Source organism: Leguminivora glycinivorella, chromosome 11, assembly GCF_023078275.1.
Source record: "Leguminivora glycinivorella isolate SPB_JAAS2020 chromosome 11, LegGlyc_1.1, whole genome shotgun sequence".
NCBI lineage: Eukaryota > Metazoa > Arthropoda > Insecta > Lepidoptera > Tortricidae > Leguminivora > Leguminivora glycinivorella.
This window is the reverse complement of record NC_062981.1, coordinates 951,338-967,538: the sequence shown is the minus strand read 5'-3', so window position 1 is coordinate 967,538 and position 16,201 is coordinate 951,338. Positions and strand designations below refer to the sequence as shown.

At 36.8% G+C, this 16,201-nt stretch overlaps 1 protein-coding gene across 1 annotated transcript in view; it reads right to left on the bottom strand.

Annotated features, from left to right (window-relative positions):
• Positions 1 to 1,905: 1,905 nt before the first annotated feature.
• LOC125231286 (glucose dehydrogenase [FAD, quinone]-like) overlaps positions 1,906 to 16,201 on the bottom strand; it is a 115,773-nt gene continuing 101,477 nt past the window's right edge. The window contains exons 2-5 of the mRNA XM_048136725.1: positions 5,164 to 5,362; positions 4,068 to 4,178; positions 3,416 to 3,560; positions 1,906 to 3,321 (exon numbers count right to left, since the gene is read on the bottom strand). Of these exons, the coding sequence (XP_047992682.1) occupies positions 1,958 to 3,321; positions 3,416 to 3,560; positions 4,068 to 4,178; positions 5,164 to 5,362 (1,819 nt within the window). The 3' untranslated portion in view covers positions 1,906 to 1,957. The remainder of the gene's footprint in view (positions 3,322 to 3,415; positions 3,561 to 4,067; positions 4,179 to 5,163; positions 5,363 to 16,201) is intronic.

Below are 16,201 nucleotides of genomic sequence, written 5' to 3'. Positions count from 1 at the left end.
ATCACTCACTACGCTCATGAATCAGTTTCAGAATATTTTGCGTGCTTTATCTTTCTACTATCACGTATGTCATCAACATCATGTATCATTCGCTAGCCCTTATCCCAATAGGGATGACGAATACATAAAAAAAATAGCATTCTGTTTAGTCCAAAAATACTGAACACATATTTTTCGCTTTTTCTAATTAATGAAAAAAAAAACAAAAAATATAGAGCATCAAAGTTCCGGAGTGGGGGCTTGTGACGTCACTTCTAAGTAAAAATTGTACCTAGGTGTGATGTCACGCGAAACTTCAACGCACTGTACCGTCGTCATTTTTCGTTTACGAGAAAAAAAAAATACGTGTCTAAAATTCTTTGATAATCTAACTGACGGACTAATTCGTTTTTTTTAGTCGTCTCGCCTAATCAGCATGTCTTTTCCTTCCATACTTCTCGATCTAACGTCATCTCATCATTCATTTGCACTCATGAACTTACCTTCTCAAAAAAAAATCTTCCACTTTCACCCCTACTCTAAGGTAAACGTGCGGGTCACCGTCCCCACCACTGACCTGACCGTACCCAACGCCATCTGTCCAGCTTAATGCTAAGCGAGTTCACAGCCGACCGTTGAACTTCATTTGTTTTTCAAGTGGCCATTTTATTGGTGCATTCAAATGTACCTACGTCAAACACGAATTGTGAGGATAAGGACCTAGAAAAGCGAATGTGCTTATAATTTTTAAAGTTACTCTGTTAGGTACTAGTCGAAATTGAACCGCATAGGCGGCATAGGGCATATAATTGATAGACTAGACTCTAGTTAGTAGAGTAACCAGAAGGGAATTCAAGAACTTTGACTTGATTACATTAACGTTCGGGATTTCCTCATAGGTGATGTGAAAAACAGTATGTGTCACGTGGTAGCAAAATTGCTTCGAACTTGGGGCTTTAACACTTGAATCCCTAACTAAGGATTCTATTTTAGAATCCTTAGTTTCATTCACGATGCAATTTACGCCCTTGCCGTAAATATGTAACTTTGCTCCCTTGTAACAAAAGCTATAAGTACTATTCCTGAGACTTAGGTAGGTAGGGTTAGGATTCTATTTTAGAATCCTTAGTTTCATTCACGATGCAATTTACGCCCTTGCCGTAAATATGTAACTTTGCTCCCTTGTAACAAAAGCTATAAGTACTATTCCTGAGACTTAGGTAATTTTTTTTGGAAATAGGATTTCTTTTAATAATTTGGTGAATAAGTGATAAACCACAGATAAAATCAAATCCATATTTATTACACAAAGTATAAAAATAAATTAATAAATTATAAAGACGAGTATTAAAGTGTTAAGTATTTGAAACGAGTATTAACTTATAGGTATACACCCTGTATTTATTGAATTCCGTTAACTTTAAGGGAAGGTTCTTTAGATCAAATACATTTTTTTCTCTAAGAAACTAGCGTTTTATCGAGTTATTAAAAAAATAAAGATAATTACTGAACACGTGTGTGACAGCCTTTACCAATTCCTAATGTTATTTGTTTTGACATGTGCCGTCAATCACATGACCCTAACCTGAATGTTATTCTTAAGGGTCTCTCACATTAATAAATTCATTTATTATGTTACATAATTTATGTATGAAAATGATAAAAAAAAATTTTTTTGCGAATTTAACTAAAAGTGATATACAGACAGGGTGGTTCCTGATTGAACCAAGCTAATACGTGTCGAATTTAACGGAAAACAAAAAAAACACGGTGTAGAATCCTTTGGATATACACAAGTACTGGCGTAGATATACTTATTATTGAATATTATTCTTTATTCCCTTGTTAAACTACAATCACTTAGTTCATCAATAGTCTTGCATTTCTTCCTCTCAAAACCGAAGAAATTCAACAGTTTCTTCCATACATAATTCAAATGGGATTTTTTTGAATGCCGAAGAATTCAGTGACCCTCCACTCAAACCCGGATCCCCCAATCTTCCTTAATCATATCAGCAGCCTTTTCAGCTATCATCATCGTTGGAGCATTCGTATGAGCTGCCGGCACAAATGGCATCACACTAGCATCTACCACCCTTAGCCCTTTTATACCGTACACCCTGAGTCTTGGGTCCACTACTGCCCCTGGGTCATGTCTGGGCCCCATCTTAGCTGTCCCACAGTGGTGGTATATAGTGTTGGTTATAGTCTTCATAGCGCAGAACCAATACTCGTCAGAGTTGAAACCGTGATGCGCGCAGTTTGGTAAAGGTATGTCGTGAAGTTTGCTGCCATATTTTTGAAAAGCGCTTGTCTTTGATAGCTCTATTACTTTTCTTATACCATGTAGAATTACCTTTTGATCGTGACCGTTGTCTGTGAAATAATTAGCGTATATCAGCGGCTTTGTATACGGGTTCTTATTTTTCAACATTATTCGTCCTTTGGATTCGGGGAGGAGAATCATTGGAAACACCATCCATGTGTCACGAGTTTTTATCGGTTCATAAACTGTATTGTATATGTGGTCATCAATTTTAAAGGCAGTTTTGTATGTTGGTTGACTGACTAAAGATCCTGCTACGAAAAGCAGTTCCAAGTCTGGGTAACCATCAGGGTTGTCAGGGTTTTTAGTGTCTATGAAAGCTAGAGCTTCAGTACCAGTTGGAGCTGATAACGGTCCACTGTGATCCGTTAAGTATCCTAGGATATTATTGATAGTGGCAACCCTTTCGTATCTTATAGAAGCTGTGGTGTTGATAAGAAATGTCAAGCCTCCTAAAGCCCAATGGTCTTGAAGGTTGTAGCCGACGGGTAAATCTACGAATGTATTTATGTTCATTTTCGTTAAGTGTTCCTTTGGTCCGATTCCACTGAGCATTAATAATTGAGGAGTATTGATGGCACCAGCGGATAGGATGACCTCCTTTGTTGCCGTTACCGTGTACCTTTGTCCACCTTTATGGAATTTGACACCATATGCTCTTCCAGTCAGAGGATCTATTAAGACTCTTGTGACCATTGCGTTCTTAACTATGTGGAAATTGGGTCTATACTTGATAGGGTGCAGAAAAGCCCGACTTGCACTCATTCGTGTTCCATTTAACATTGTGAACTGTATGATTGAGTACCCTATCTGCTTTTCCCCATTGTAGTCTACAATCTTCCCTCCAGTTTCAACTCCTGCTTGAAGAAACGCGTCGGAGAGCGGGGTTCTCCACTGAGGGTGTTGTAGATGTAACTCTCCTTCGGTGGAGTGATAAACTGTGTCTTTCCTCAATTCTGGTACTTGGATGTTTTCGAATCTCTTGAAATATTTTAACACTGTGGCATAATCCCATCCTGTAACGTAGCAATGTTTTCAATTAAATTTTTGACTGTATGATTATCATCTGGATCTTATATTACGTGTCAGAAATGACTTTGTGGTTATTACCTGGATTTCCTAAGGCTGCCCAGCGGTCATAATCCTGCCGGTTGCCTCTGGTGTGCATCATGGAATGCAGCACGGATGAACCGCCAACCACGCGCCCACGGGGCCAAGAGCAGCGGCCCTCGCGCATACCTAGGCAACCGGCTTTCTGTAATAGTAAATCATTAATTACAGCGTATATTGACTTTTCACTGGTATGGAATTTTCACTGAAGAGAGCATTGAGAGGTAAAAGATAAAAGTTAAGAGGAAAATTAATTCAGATAAAATCTAGATAAGGTCAGAGAAAAAATTAAATCTGTAAGAGTTCTGACCCTTTAGCACAACATACATCAAACGCGACTTCAAGTATGGACTCGCGTGCGACAAGGCAAGTTGTGCTACGGCTGGTGTTCGCTTACCATCAGTCGACCTGTCTACTAGTTTGTCTCCTATCGCATAAAGAAGCTAGAATATGAAAAAAATCCCACCTACTACCTATTAAGGGCATTCGAGATAAAGCAGAATGCAGACTGTTGCTGATTTACAAAATTGCACAAAATTAAAATAGGAAAAGTCAGAAAGCTGTGTCTGTGTTTGTTGAAAACTAGTACAAGAAAAGTCAGACAGCATTAGATGTGAGGATACACGATGCGAGATGGGACTGAAATCCTCACCTGAGGCTGGGGTCTGTAGTCCCAATTGGCGTTGGTGAACTGTAGCATAGTGGCTATCACGGGGATATCCATGTAGAGCTGCTCGCTGTCACCAGCTTCTATTAGCAAGACCTGTTAAAAATATATGAATTTTATGCAGTGTATTAGACAAGTTCGGCCGTGATAAAAGAAGGTAAACTGGATCAAAAATGATACACTCCCTGTGGGCTATTTTATCACAGTGACATTGACACTGATACTTGGCACTGACAATTTTGTGCCTATTTCTGGATTGATAAGTAACATTGTTATTCGGCGTCCATATTTCCTTCTCGAATAGGCAATGAACGGCAAAGTGTTACTGTCGGGCGACTATTGTCACTATTGTGAAATACAACACTGGAATGACCAACAATTAGATCAGTTTGCGATAGCTTGGAGACCCTATACATCTCTAAGGATAATTAGATTAAGTATAGGTACATGTTATCTTTAGTTGTGACATTTAGTCATTTAGTCATTTGCATCTCTAAAGTAATTTTAGACCTTTTTTTTGTATTTGTACTTTTCTATGTTATTATGTGTAGTTTTTAGTTGAATATCGACATTTAGAGACCTTATACATCTCTAATCATTGTAGTAGCGTAATACTTTAGTTAGAACTTAGAATTAGTATTATCCTTGGTATTATCAATTGTAATTTTAGTTCAACTTGTATATTGACGTATAAAAGTGCTCTTGTGGCCTATTTGTTGAATAAATGATTTGTAATTTGTAATTTATAGATTTTTTTAACCCTTAATGCGTTTTCACATTATCCGATCCGATATCGGATGTCGGACCGATATCCCATACATTACAGGCGCCATCTTGGATTTTTTCCCGTGAAATCCTTCCGACATCCGATATCGGATCGGATAATGTGAAAACGCACTTAGTCTGTGTTTGGTCCTAATCCTAACATAAGGCGTTGGACTTTAAATATTTTTATTTAAGTTAATTATTTTATGATTTTTATTGACAGAAACAGACGACGGGTTTAAGCCTTCTCTCTTAGCCTCTCTTGTTGTATTTTTATTGACTGCGCTTGCTAACTCTAGGAATATTGTCTGTCTACCTTGAACTGCTCAAGTTCTGTCAGCCGGTTACTCAGCAGACATCCAGCGGTCCCAGCTCCAACAATCACGAAGTCATACTCCGAGAACAGAAGTTCAGCGTCAGGAGGCTCCCCGTAGTACAGTTTGTTGGCGTCTCGGAGCAGACCTGATGCTGCGTTGAAGATGGATTGAGAGAAGACTTGGGTGAGGCATGATGCACTGAAATATGTGAACAAATTTTGAGAGAAACCTTAATAATTTTTATTTATTGTGTTTTAATTATGGTCAGAGACAAAGTGCCAACTAAGGAATAAGGTGGTGTATAAATTTTAATAATTTGACTGTACACGTTCGTAGGAACCTTATCAGGGGATTTAGCCAAGTGGACAAACGCTTACGGTAATATCATTATCGTGTTTAGCTAGCTATCGCTCTCTTCAGTACATTTTTATTTTATTTATGATACATCTACCATTACAGTAAAGTTAACTAATACGATATTGTAGCAAATTGTAACCTAGTTTTATTTTACACTAGCTTTTGCCCGCGGCTTCGCTCGCGTTGGATTCGAAAATTGCGGAATGCTCCATACAAACTTTCACCCCCCATTTTAGGGACGTGTGTGGGGGGGGGGGGGGGGGGTAAGAAAGAGACAAAAAGTAGCCTATGTCACTCTCTATCCCTTTAACTATCTCCAGTTAAAAAATCGCACGTCATTTCGTCGGACAAACAAACAGTCCCACGCACTTTCCCATTTATAATATTAGTATGGATAATTCGATCGACCGGCAGATAAAATTAAATTATTGATATTAGAATACCGGTATCTTTACGAAAGTTACTAAATATAACCTCACAAATCCACCCTGGAAGTGAGCGCAGTTTCCATAAACTTAGTGTATAAATAAAACTACACCAACGGGTAAAGGCTTATTTTGCTATTCGAAAACAGATAGCAAAGTTGCATTTTATCCACAAGAGTGCAAAGTAATTTCATACAAATTTTAACTTGATGCCTTAAGCTAGCTGATAGAATTTATCTATAAATGATGATTTTGAATCATAAATATTGAATAAATCGATGGATTTGATTTAGTTTGATGTTTTATAGTTAGTATTTTGTTCGCGTTGGTGTGGTGAAACATTTTGTGTTTCACTCGGTGGCAAAGTTTGTTTAACCTTCGTGCCTTGAAACCCTCGCAACGCTCAAGATTCCACAAATAGTAAACAAGTAAGCAATATTTTTATTTCACCACCAAAACAAAAAAAATCGATTAAGTAGTACAGTCAGCCAAAAAAGTGGTTTACCACTTTTGGACTTTATGTGTTTGAAATAGAGTCGAAAAGTGGTAAACCACTTTCTTGGCTGACTGTACAAAGGCGAACTTATCCCTAACAGGGATCTCTTATAGCTATCCTATTAATATTCATAAAAAATGATGACCACTTTAAACATTATTGTAAGGGTACCTTAGTAAGATCTTCCATAAATTGTTCATTGTCCGTCACACACCTATCACGGTCAAAGTAATAATTTGACTGATTGTTTTCAACAGGTGTTATAACTAAAACCTAGAGTCGTACCTATTCAATGCGACATGTCATTAAAGGGTATACCTATAGCGTAAATTTTATTGACGTGCACATTGATGACGTGTCTTTATCTTCATCAGACATTTAGTATCAAAAGTAACGGATCTGTTCCTAGTCAACGTCACAATCGTTTACGGTTTAGATTAGAAAATTCTATACATTTTCCGTGTTAGGCGTACATGGGCATTTTCGCGAGAAGAATCATCAAAAAAAATTTTTTTTAAGGTAGGTAAATTTTATATTTTCTTACTCAGAATCACGAGCCCTTTCGATCTAGGATAAAAAATGGTCCCAAAATTTTCTGTTATTTTGCAAACTTTCCACTTTGTAACCGCCTGTACAAAGTGTTTGAAAAATAGTAACGAAATGGAAAAAAATTGCAAAAATGGAATATTTTTTTCCGCCTAGTAGGATAGAAACGGCTCGTCATTTCGAGTAGCAAAAACAAAGTTTTTTTTTCCGCAAAAATGCCCACATTCAAAAATTTTGTACATTTTCCGTGACGTTTTTTGCTATCGAGTGACGTATTGTAAATGTCAAATACTTAGAAGGGACGTCACATGACAAGACGTCACGGCATTTTCTACTCATACTGCAAAGTCACAGTGACGTCATATTCATTAGATGCTCGATTTGAAAGGAAAATCCGTCCGAGCAATTAGTGAAGTAAATTAAGGTAAAAGGTAAAATTAGTTTGACAAACATTTTGATTTAGGTATATAAATTGGAGATTAATTTTATTCTATTGGCAGCCTTTTGGAGAACCCAAGGTCTTATTTTGAAATTAGGTAGTTCGTTGTTGTGGATTAGTTCAGTTAGCTTTGTTTTATTTAAAAAATGGTTTTATGGACTTTTAAGACAGTTTCCCCATTTTGATTTTGAACCTTGTTCTACACCTTGTTTTTCTTGAATTCCGTCAACTTTAAGGGAAGGTTCTTTAGATCAAATACAATTAATTTCTATAAGAAAATAGCGTCTTAACTCTTACGGTTATCGAGTTATTAAAAAAATAAAAATAATTACTGAACACGTGTGTGACAGCCTTTACCACTTCCTAATGTTATTTGTTTTGACATGTGCCGTCAATCAATTGACACTAATTTGAATATTATTTTTAAGGGTCTCTTTATATTACCTATGTATGATGAAAAATTTTTATGTATGAACACGATGAAAAAAATTTTTTGGCGAATTTAACTAAAAGTGATATACAGGTTGGTTCCTGATAACGAACTAAACGACGTGTCTAATTTAACGGAAAACAAAAAAAACACGGTGTATAAGTAAATTGGTAAGAATTTCGTTTGTTTTAAAAATCAATGTAAAATCTACAAAGGAAAATCTACTTTATTTGGTTCATGAGAGGTTCAAATTCGATTTTAACAACTATGTACATTGTAATGTACAATTGACAACGTTTCAAAATTTTCAATGTCCCTAAATCGAAAACCATTTCGAGATATACGCTTGTAGATCACATAAATATTTTTTTTAATTTATTTTTCCGTATTTTTAGTATAAAAAATCATAAAAATGGGAAGTGACGTCAAATAGCTGATTTAGAGCTGCCACTATAAGAAAAAAATCTTCCAGTTGGGATGTCCCTTGAGTTTGACAGTAACACTTATCACAGTTCGTAGCAAAGATATTAAAAATTTCATGGCTTAGTCTATGGTTCGTAGTCATTCACTATGGGTTGACAGTGACACTTGACAGTCAAACATACCGGACTGTTTGAGCTGACTGTTAAAACTTTATTTTTTTTAAAGATTTTGTCGTTTTCTTAGGTGTATGAAACAACACATGTGACGTCACGAAGCTGCGTCTTGACGTTTGTAACTTACGCTCTTTCTGCTCGAAGTAGTAATAAGGAGGGATTTTCTCATTAAAATAGCAGTTTTTGGAAAAATAAAAAAATACGTGTATCTTTTAGTATTAAGTTCTTTCAAACCAAACAATAAAAAGTAGTACTCAAAAATATGAAATGTTGTCAATTGCGAGGGTTTACTGGTGAAACCCGTTAAGTTGAGCAAACTGGTTTTTGAAATTCGAACTATGTGCAATTTTCACAATGTTCTTATTTCAAAGAAAAATGATCTCAATTTATCGGGTTTCACCAGTAAATCCTCGATTGGGCCTTACGAGGTTAAGTTCAATAACAAGTAATGTATAGGCTAGTTTCCTATACTTTAAATAAAATATTTTATGCAGTGCACAAAATAAATCATTACATAATTAGAAGAAAAATATGGACAGTAGTTATTTTTAAATATAATTTTTATTTAATAAGTCAAAGAGAAAGCTAAAAAGTAAATGAATTGACCGTGACGTCACTCCTCGGTATTTCATAGTAATTCCATATTAGAAAATCGTTTTCACAGTTCATAAAAAGATGCTGATTTGACTAGTAGGAAACTAGCCTATTGGGAATTTTGTGCAATTTTTTTTTATTTACTCCTGTTGCAGGAAATACCCGGTGTCCACCTAATTTTTGTAAAAACAAAAAAAAAATTAACATTTAAAAAACTAGTAAAATACCAATAAAAATAAAAACGTTTCCAAGGGGTCGACCCCACTACCCCCATTCTACAACACTCAATCACCGTTCTCAAGAAGCCAAAACCCCAGTGACTGAGATAATACCTCCGTTTATTCCACGTCGCCATAGAGTATAGACTCTCGATTGAATAGGGATCCAATTTCCTGACTATTGTCCTCCCCCCACCCCTTCCCCCATAGGCACTGGTTCCACCAAAAGCGGGTAAGCTATAAATAGGCTAGTTTCCTATACCACAGTATAATAAAGAGTACTATCGTACAGTATGGCCACTCCCGCTCCCCGCTGAAAGTGCCCCTCACCCCCTCTCGGTTACCTCACAGTTATCGCCTGTCAAAAACGCGAACAGTCGACCTGTCATATCTCACTCACACAAGCATGATACGCGTTCACCTACACGAGTTTAGACTGTGTGCTAGAAACGCGCCTCTTTCATACATTTGATCGCCAGTGTCCGAGGCACAGAACTTAATTTAGATAGAAGAAACAAATTCATATATTTGTATAGGGGCCGAGCGTGTCAAATTTTGTACTGAAGTTGATTCTTGCCTGTAATTTTAAATATGTCTCAGGCTCTTGATTGTTCATAATTTTTGTGTTGTTGCAATTGAATATCACGTAACGAGGCATTTTTTATGTTTTGGTTGACTTCAACTTACAAAAATTGACGCCCGAAAGCTGCAAGCTGCGAGTAAAGACGGACAACTCAGTGGATTTCACTGAGTTCATTTGACACGCTAAGTAGATACGTTTGCTTGATCTATGGTATATATGACATCTGTGGTCCGAGGTGTGCCTATACTTAAAATAAAATATTTTATGCAGTGCACGAAATAAAGAACCGTGTTAGTCATGTTTAAACATAATTTATATTTAATCAGTCAAAGAGAAAGATATATGGCGACCGGTCTGGCTTAGTCGGTAGTGACCCTGCCTGCTAAACCGCGGTCCTGGGTTCGAATCCCGGTAAGGGCATGTATTTGTGTGATGAGCACAGATATTTGTTCCTGAGTCATGGATGTTTTCTATGTATATAAGTATGTATTTATCTATATAAGTAAGTATATCGTCGCTTAGCACCCAGCATAGTACAAGCTTTGCTTAGTTTGGGGCTAGGTTGATTTGTGTAAGGTGTCCCCCATTATTTATTTTATTGTTATTTCTATCGCCGATAGTTACTCGCATAGCTTAGGTACTCGTTTCTGGTGGGACCAGTGCCTTAGCAGGAATTATAGTTGGGGAGGGATTGCGCTTCGGTGAATATCCTCTATTATAGATTAAGGATTATTTAGGTGAGTCAAGTATGTCCTTCACATAGGCATGTGATTGTGTAAATCCTTTCATAATAAAATATATCTTAAAAGATGATTCACGATAAGAAATGTGTACGTCTTTGCTTTCTTCAATTTTACTAAGTTGAAAGTATTATTAAGAATTTTACAATTAACTTGGACTCATAATAGGTAATAGGCTAGTAAATATCCTCTAGTCCTATACTTAAAATAAAATATTTTATGCAGTGCACGAAATAAAGCACGACAAAATTTGGACAGTAGTTATGTTTAAACATGACGTCAAGTCTCAGTATACAGTAGTAATTCCTTATTAGCAAATCGTTTTGACAGTTCTTAAAAAGAAGCTGATTTGACTAGTAGGAAACTAGCCTATTAGAATGCTGGTACAGTTATGTAAAAACTATGCTCTACTTAAGGATATAGATAGGTAGATTAGGTAGTTTCCTTAAGTAACCTAACCTATATTGATTTAAACTAACACGATCTTCACTCATATTATTAAATTAAAACGGGACTTAATCGCGTAAAACTTACGTTTTATATTTAACCCGACGTTTCGGACATGACATTACGTCCGTGGTCACGGGTAGACTGGGACGTGGGACGGGTAACCTAACCTAACCACAAAATTAAAATTTTGAAAAAAACCCCGACCCCAACTTAGTGGACCGATTTTCATGAAACATGGCTAAGAACACTCCCGACTAACTCAGCTTTGAAACAACGGTTCATCCGTTCGGGAGCTACGATGCCACAGATAGACACACACACACACACACAGACAGACAGACGGACACGTCAAACTTATAACACCCCGTAATAATACGTATCGAAATAATCGTCTCATAAATATGGTACTACGCTCTTATTACACCGGACTAAGATGCTATGGGACATATTTTTGAGTAAGATGTGTACACCCATATTTTTACACTTGACTGGACATCGGACCCAAAGAGCATTAAATAAATAGGCCTTTTCTACAAAAGTGAAAATTTAAAAATATTTACGTGCTAAGTCGATATAACGTTCGACATGTTTCGATCCATTTCCGAGGATCTTTCTCAAGAGCAGCGACCCCGCCTTTACATATCTAGAGCATACTGTATGAATTAGAGATGGGCCGAATATGGACTTTGCCGAATACGAGTATTCGGCCGAACATTCGGTTCAGCTCTTACCGAACCGAACATTCGGCCGAATATTCGGTTACGCCATGTTTTAATTAATACTAAAAAAGGAATCAATACCAAATCGAGAATCCCCCTAAACCTGCTGATTAGGGAGTGGAAATAGAAATTTGCACGATAAAAAAAGAATTTTCGCGCCGACTGAGTCTCTAGGCGTAATCTTATTATTCAATTATTTACCTAATAGAGGGGGTGCGCTGAACTTTATTCGAGATGAACAAACTGACGTTTCGTGATGATTCTCCAGTTATGTGGATAATATTGCAGGTTGTCGAATAGGGACAATCATATCTCAAAATTGGATTTTTAAAATGCACAGTTAGGTGAAAAGTGTGGTAACTAAACGGAACTATATTAAATCATAATATATCAGTAAGGGTCACTTGCACCTCCAAAAATGGATGTTTGGTAAGTATATGAGTACTGACTTGTGTTTTCTTATTTAATTTTAAAAATCCTGCACCAAACTAAGGTTTCTGTTTAGCCCAATGGTTGACTGGTAGAGAATGCCTCAAGGCGATAAGTCCGCCATTTGTACTCCTTTTTTTGTAAATTTGTGCAATAAAGTTTAAATAAATAAATAAAGTGGAAGGTTAACCAGAGGTTAACCCATCATTTTATACGGATTTTGACAGTTGACAGCCCACTAACCTTGAATTAACCGGGCGGTGCAAGTGGCTAATAAAATAAAGGTGATATTTGTTACATTACTGAAAATGGGTACTTTTTGTTCCTGCTTACTGTTGCTCGAATCCAGGCTTGAGAGAAACATAGGATAAGTTGATTAAAACTAACACGATTATTTAAACAACTAGGGAACAAATCAAATTATTTTATTGAATATTTTTGGGCGGGCGTGTGGTCTAGTGGTAAAGACGTTAGCCGCGTAAGCTGAAGACCCGGGTTCGATTCTCGGCTTGGCCACCAGTGGGCCTTGCCGTTTTTTTTATTTCGTGTATGATATCTGTTTCAATTTACAATTATTTAAATTAAAATATGTCTTATAAAAAATCTTGTTTAAATTAAAAAAAAAACATGCATTAAATTGATTGGTTGATTTAAATATGGTGCGACTTTTGACAGTCAATGCGAGTCGAATAAGGCTGAACGTGAAATAATAAAAAAAACTGAAGGGGACTTTTTCGATTAACTTTCCGTTTAATCCCAAAGGTTCGACTGTTTGTTCTCTAATTAGTCTTCGTGATGGAAAAAATTAAGGGTTGCGTAAAATCGGGAACTTGACTGTAGTTACATAAAATAATAGTTATTTGTTATACAAGGGGGCAAAGTTGTATTTTAACGCCGAGTGTGGAATTGAAAAACGAGCAAGTGAAGGGATTCTATAGTTGAACCACGAGCGAAGCGAGAGAGACCTGAACTTGCGAGTTTTTTAACACACGAGAAGTAAAATACATTTGCACCCGAGTGTAACACAAAACTTTTCCCCTCACTAAAGCGAGGAAACTACAACGCAAAAAATGCGTATATCACTGCTTCCAGTAGTTCCACAGGTGGTAAATCATCTTTATTACTAGATTCACCTACTTTTATCAATTTGAAAGCAGTTCATTTGACTTTGTTCAAGGTCAAATTACTTTACCCACTAGTGGATAAACTGCGTTTTTACCCGCTGGTATTAAAGGACAAAACACGTGTTTCCGAGCCAGTGAGGGGAAAAATACTTTATTTTAGCATTTTCGCTCCCGTAGCGTCTTAAACGCATCGAAATCAGGCCCCGTAGCCAAAAGGCAATTTTACGACGCGAAACGAAAACGAAACGCCGCGAAAGGTAGTCTGGCTCTGTCGCGCCAATACGCACGAGCGATAGAGATAGATATCTACGAGCGTTTCGTGAGCGTTTGTGTCACTCGGTTACGCACCCAGATGTTAGGAAAAACGTAATGCGTTGTAATTCAGGATCATGGGGCCGATTTTTGAGTCTCACGGCGTTCGAATTCAGAAAATTGTCACTGAAAATAATAGGCAATTCACCGTTTTCAACCGGTATTTTAGTGACAGTGAGACTCAAAAATCGGCCCCCATGTCATGACTTATGACCACTTATAGATGAGCATTCCTTTTTTTTTTGCCAATAAAAAAAATTTGATTGTTTTAGGGAATTTTAGGCCAATTTTACTCAGTACTTTCAATCTCACTGGGAGACAAAAAGTGTCCCAGAATTTCCATACATTTTTGTTACTTTCCTCTTTCGTTACCACATACAACATGAAAATGAAAATGAAATGAAAATGAAAATGAAAATGAAATATTTATTTTTCAAGTAGGCATATTACAATGCGCATATGAACGTCAAATAAAGCTACGCCGGCTCTAACCCTACGCCTCAGCCTCGAGAAGATTTCAGTCCCCCCTCAGTTGGGAGGGGGGTATCCACTATGGGACCGGCAAGAAACTCGGCGGGCAACTTCTTTTCAAAACATTACATCTTATAATTAACATGCATTAAATAACAACATACAATTTAACATGCAAAAGTATTCATCAAAGAATATGAACAGACTAGGTACTCTATGGAAATCAATTTCAATAAATTATATTATTGCTTAATAATACGTCGTTCTTCTTCAGAGAAAACATATCAAATTGTCATAGAAGAAAAAGATAATATGAATCTCAATATCATTAAATATGTAATTTACCTACACAACATAAAATATAAAATATTTGATGTGCTTTCTTATCTGAACTGTGTCCTCTATACATAATACAATTATTTTAATTGCTATTCGTTTTTTGTAGTTTCTGGTTCGGGCCATGCATGTTTGTCTGTCAAATAGTCCATGTACGGAAAATGAAAACAAAATAAGAAAAAATCGTATGGGACAATTTTTTTAACTACTAGGATTGATAAAGCTAGTAATTCTGAGTAGAAATAGCATATTTTTTTTCAAAAATATCACACTTCATAAAAGTGGCAAAAGAAAAAGAAATGCTCAGATAATGAGATGTCCTATAACTTTTCGTTTTGTCGTTGGTTTTAGGGACACCAGTATGTAATTACAAAGTTTGTTTGTACCCTTTTATTCTGAGTTCTATAAATACCATACCAACCTGAAACACCCTCAATAATACTTAAACTAACCACAAAATTAAAATTTTGAAAAAAACCCCGACCGCGACTTTCATGAAACATGGCTAAGAACACTCCCGACTAACTCAGCTTTCAGACAAAAAAAAACTAAATTCAAATCGGTTCATCCGTTCGGGAGCTACGATGCCACAGACAGACACACACACACACAGACAGACAGACAAACAGACAGGCAGACAGACAGACAGACAGACAGACAGACAGACATACACACAGACAGACACGTCAAACTTATAAATAACACCCCTTCGTTTTTGCGTCGGGGGTTAAAAATAGTCTCACTCAAAAATCTCTAACACTCTCCTTACTATAAATTACAAAAATAACATCCCATACCCACTTTAATCCCCGGCTAATCCAAAAAAGCTGTTCGTAATCGAATTTATGACTTACAAGGACATTAAAATGAAAGAGGACGACAGAGAAATAACTTCTTCACACAAATTTGTCCCCATTTTCCCCATTAATTTGTCTAACTACAAATATTGAAAATTTTTCGATAAAATTTTAACCCCTTCTATACCTTTATTCAAACGTACTCTAAAGTTATCAAGCCAATAAAATTCGTTTGTCACTTTCCGACGTATTGGTGTGATAGAAAAGGACAAACGAACTTTATCGACGAACAGTCTGGCTCAGTCGGCAGTGACCCTGCCGCGGTCCTGGGTTCGAATCCCGGTAAGGGCATTTATTTGTATGATGAGCACAGATATTTGTTCCGGAGTCATGGATGTTTTCTATGTATATGTATTTATCCATTTAAGTATGTAAATCGTCGCTTAGCACCCATACTCCATAGTATAAGCTTTTCTTAGTTTGGGGGCTTCGTGTAAGGTGTCCCCAATATTTATTTATATTTATCGGGTTGATAACTTCAAGCCGATAAATATAAATAAATATCTTAATTGCTGCCTGATCATCCTCCTTGCGTTATCCCGGTATTTGCCACGGCTCTCGGCTGGGGTTTCTCAGGCTCCCGTGAGCTGCGGCGAATGCTGGGATAACGCAAAGAGGATGATGGCTCTTTCCTACAATGCCAGTATCTAGGGAGGAAAATAAGGCCACCATTTGTATAAACAATGAATCGTCCTCTTTCCTAAAACTGGTCATTTAGTTACACGCTGTATATACAAGGTGTATACTCCGTTATGGAACTCGGAATTAAGATAAATGGCAAGTGTTTTTTCACGAAGGGAGCGCCGCAGCCGTATTCCGGATTATTGTTTGATATGTTGAGTTATTTAAGCTTGGGATGAAAGGTTCGCTGGGTTTAGGTGATTCATGTTTTTCTTTGAAAACGGTGTGTTGTTT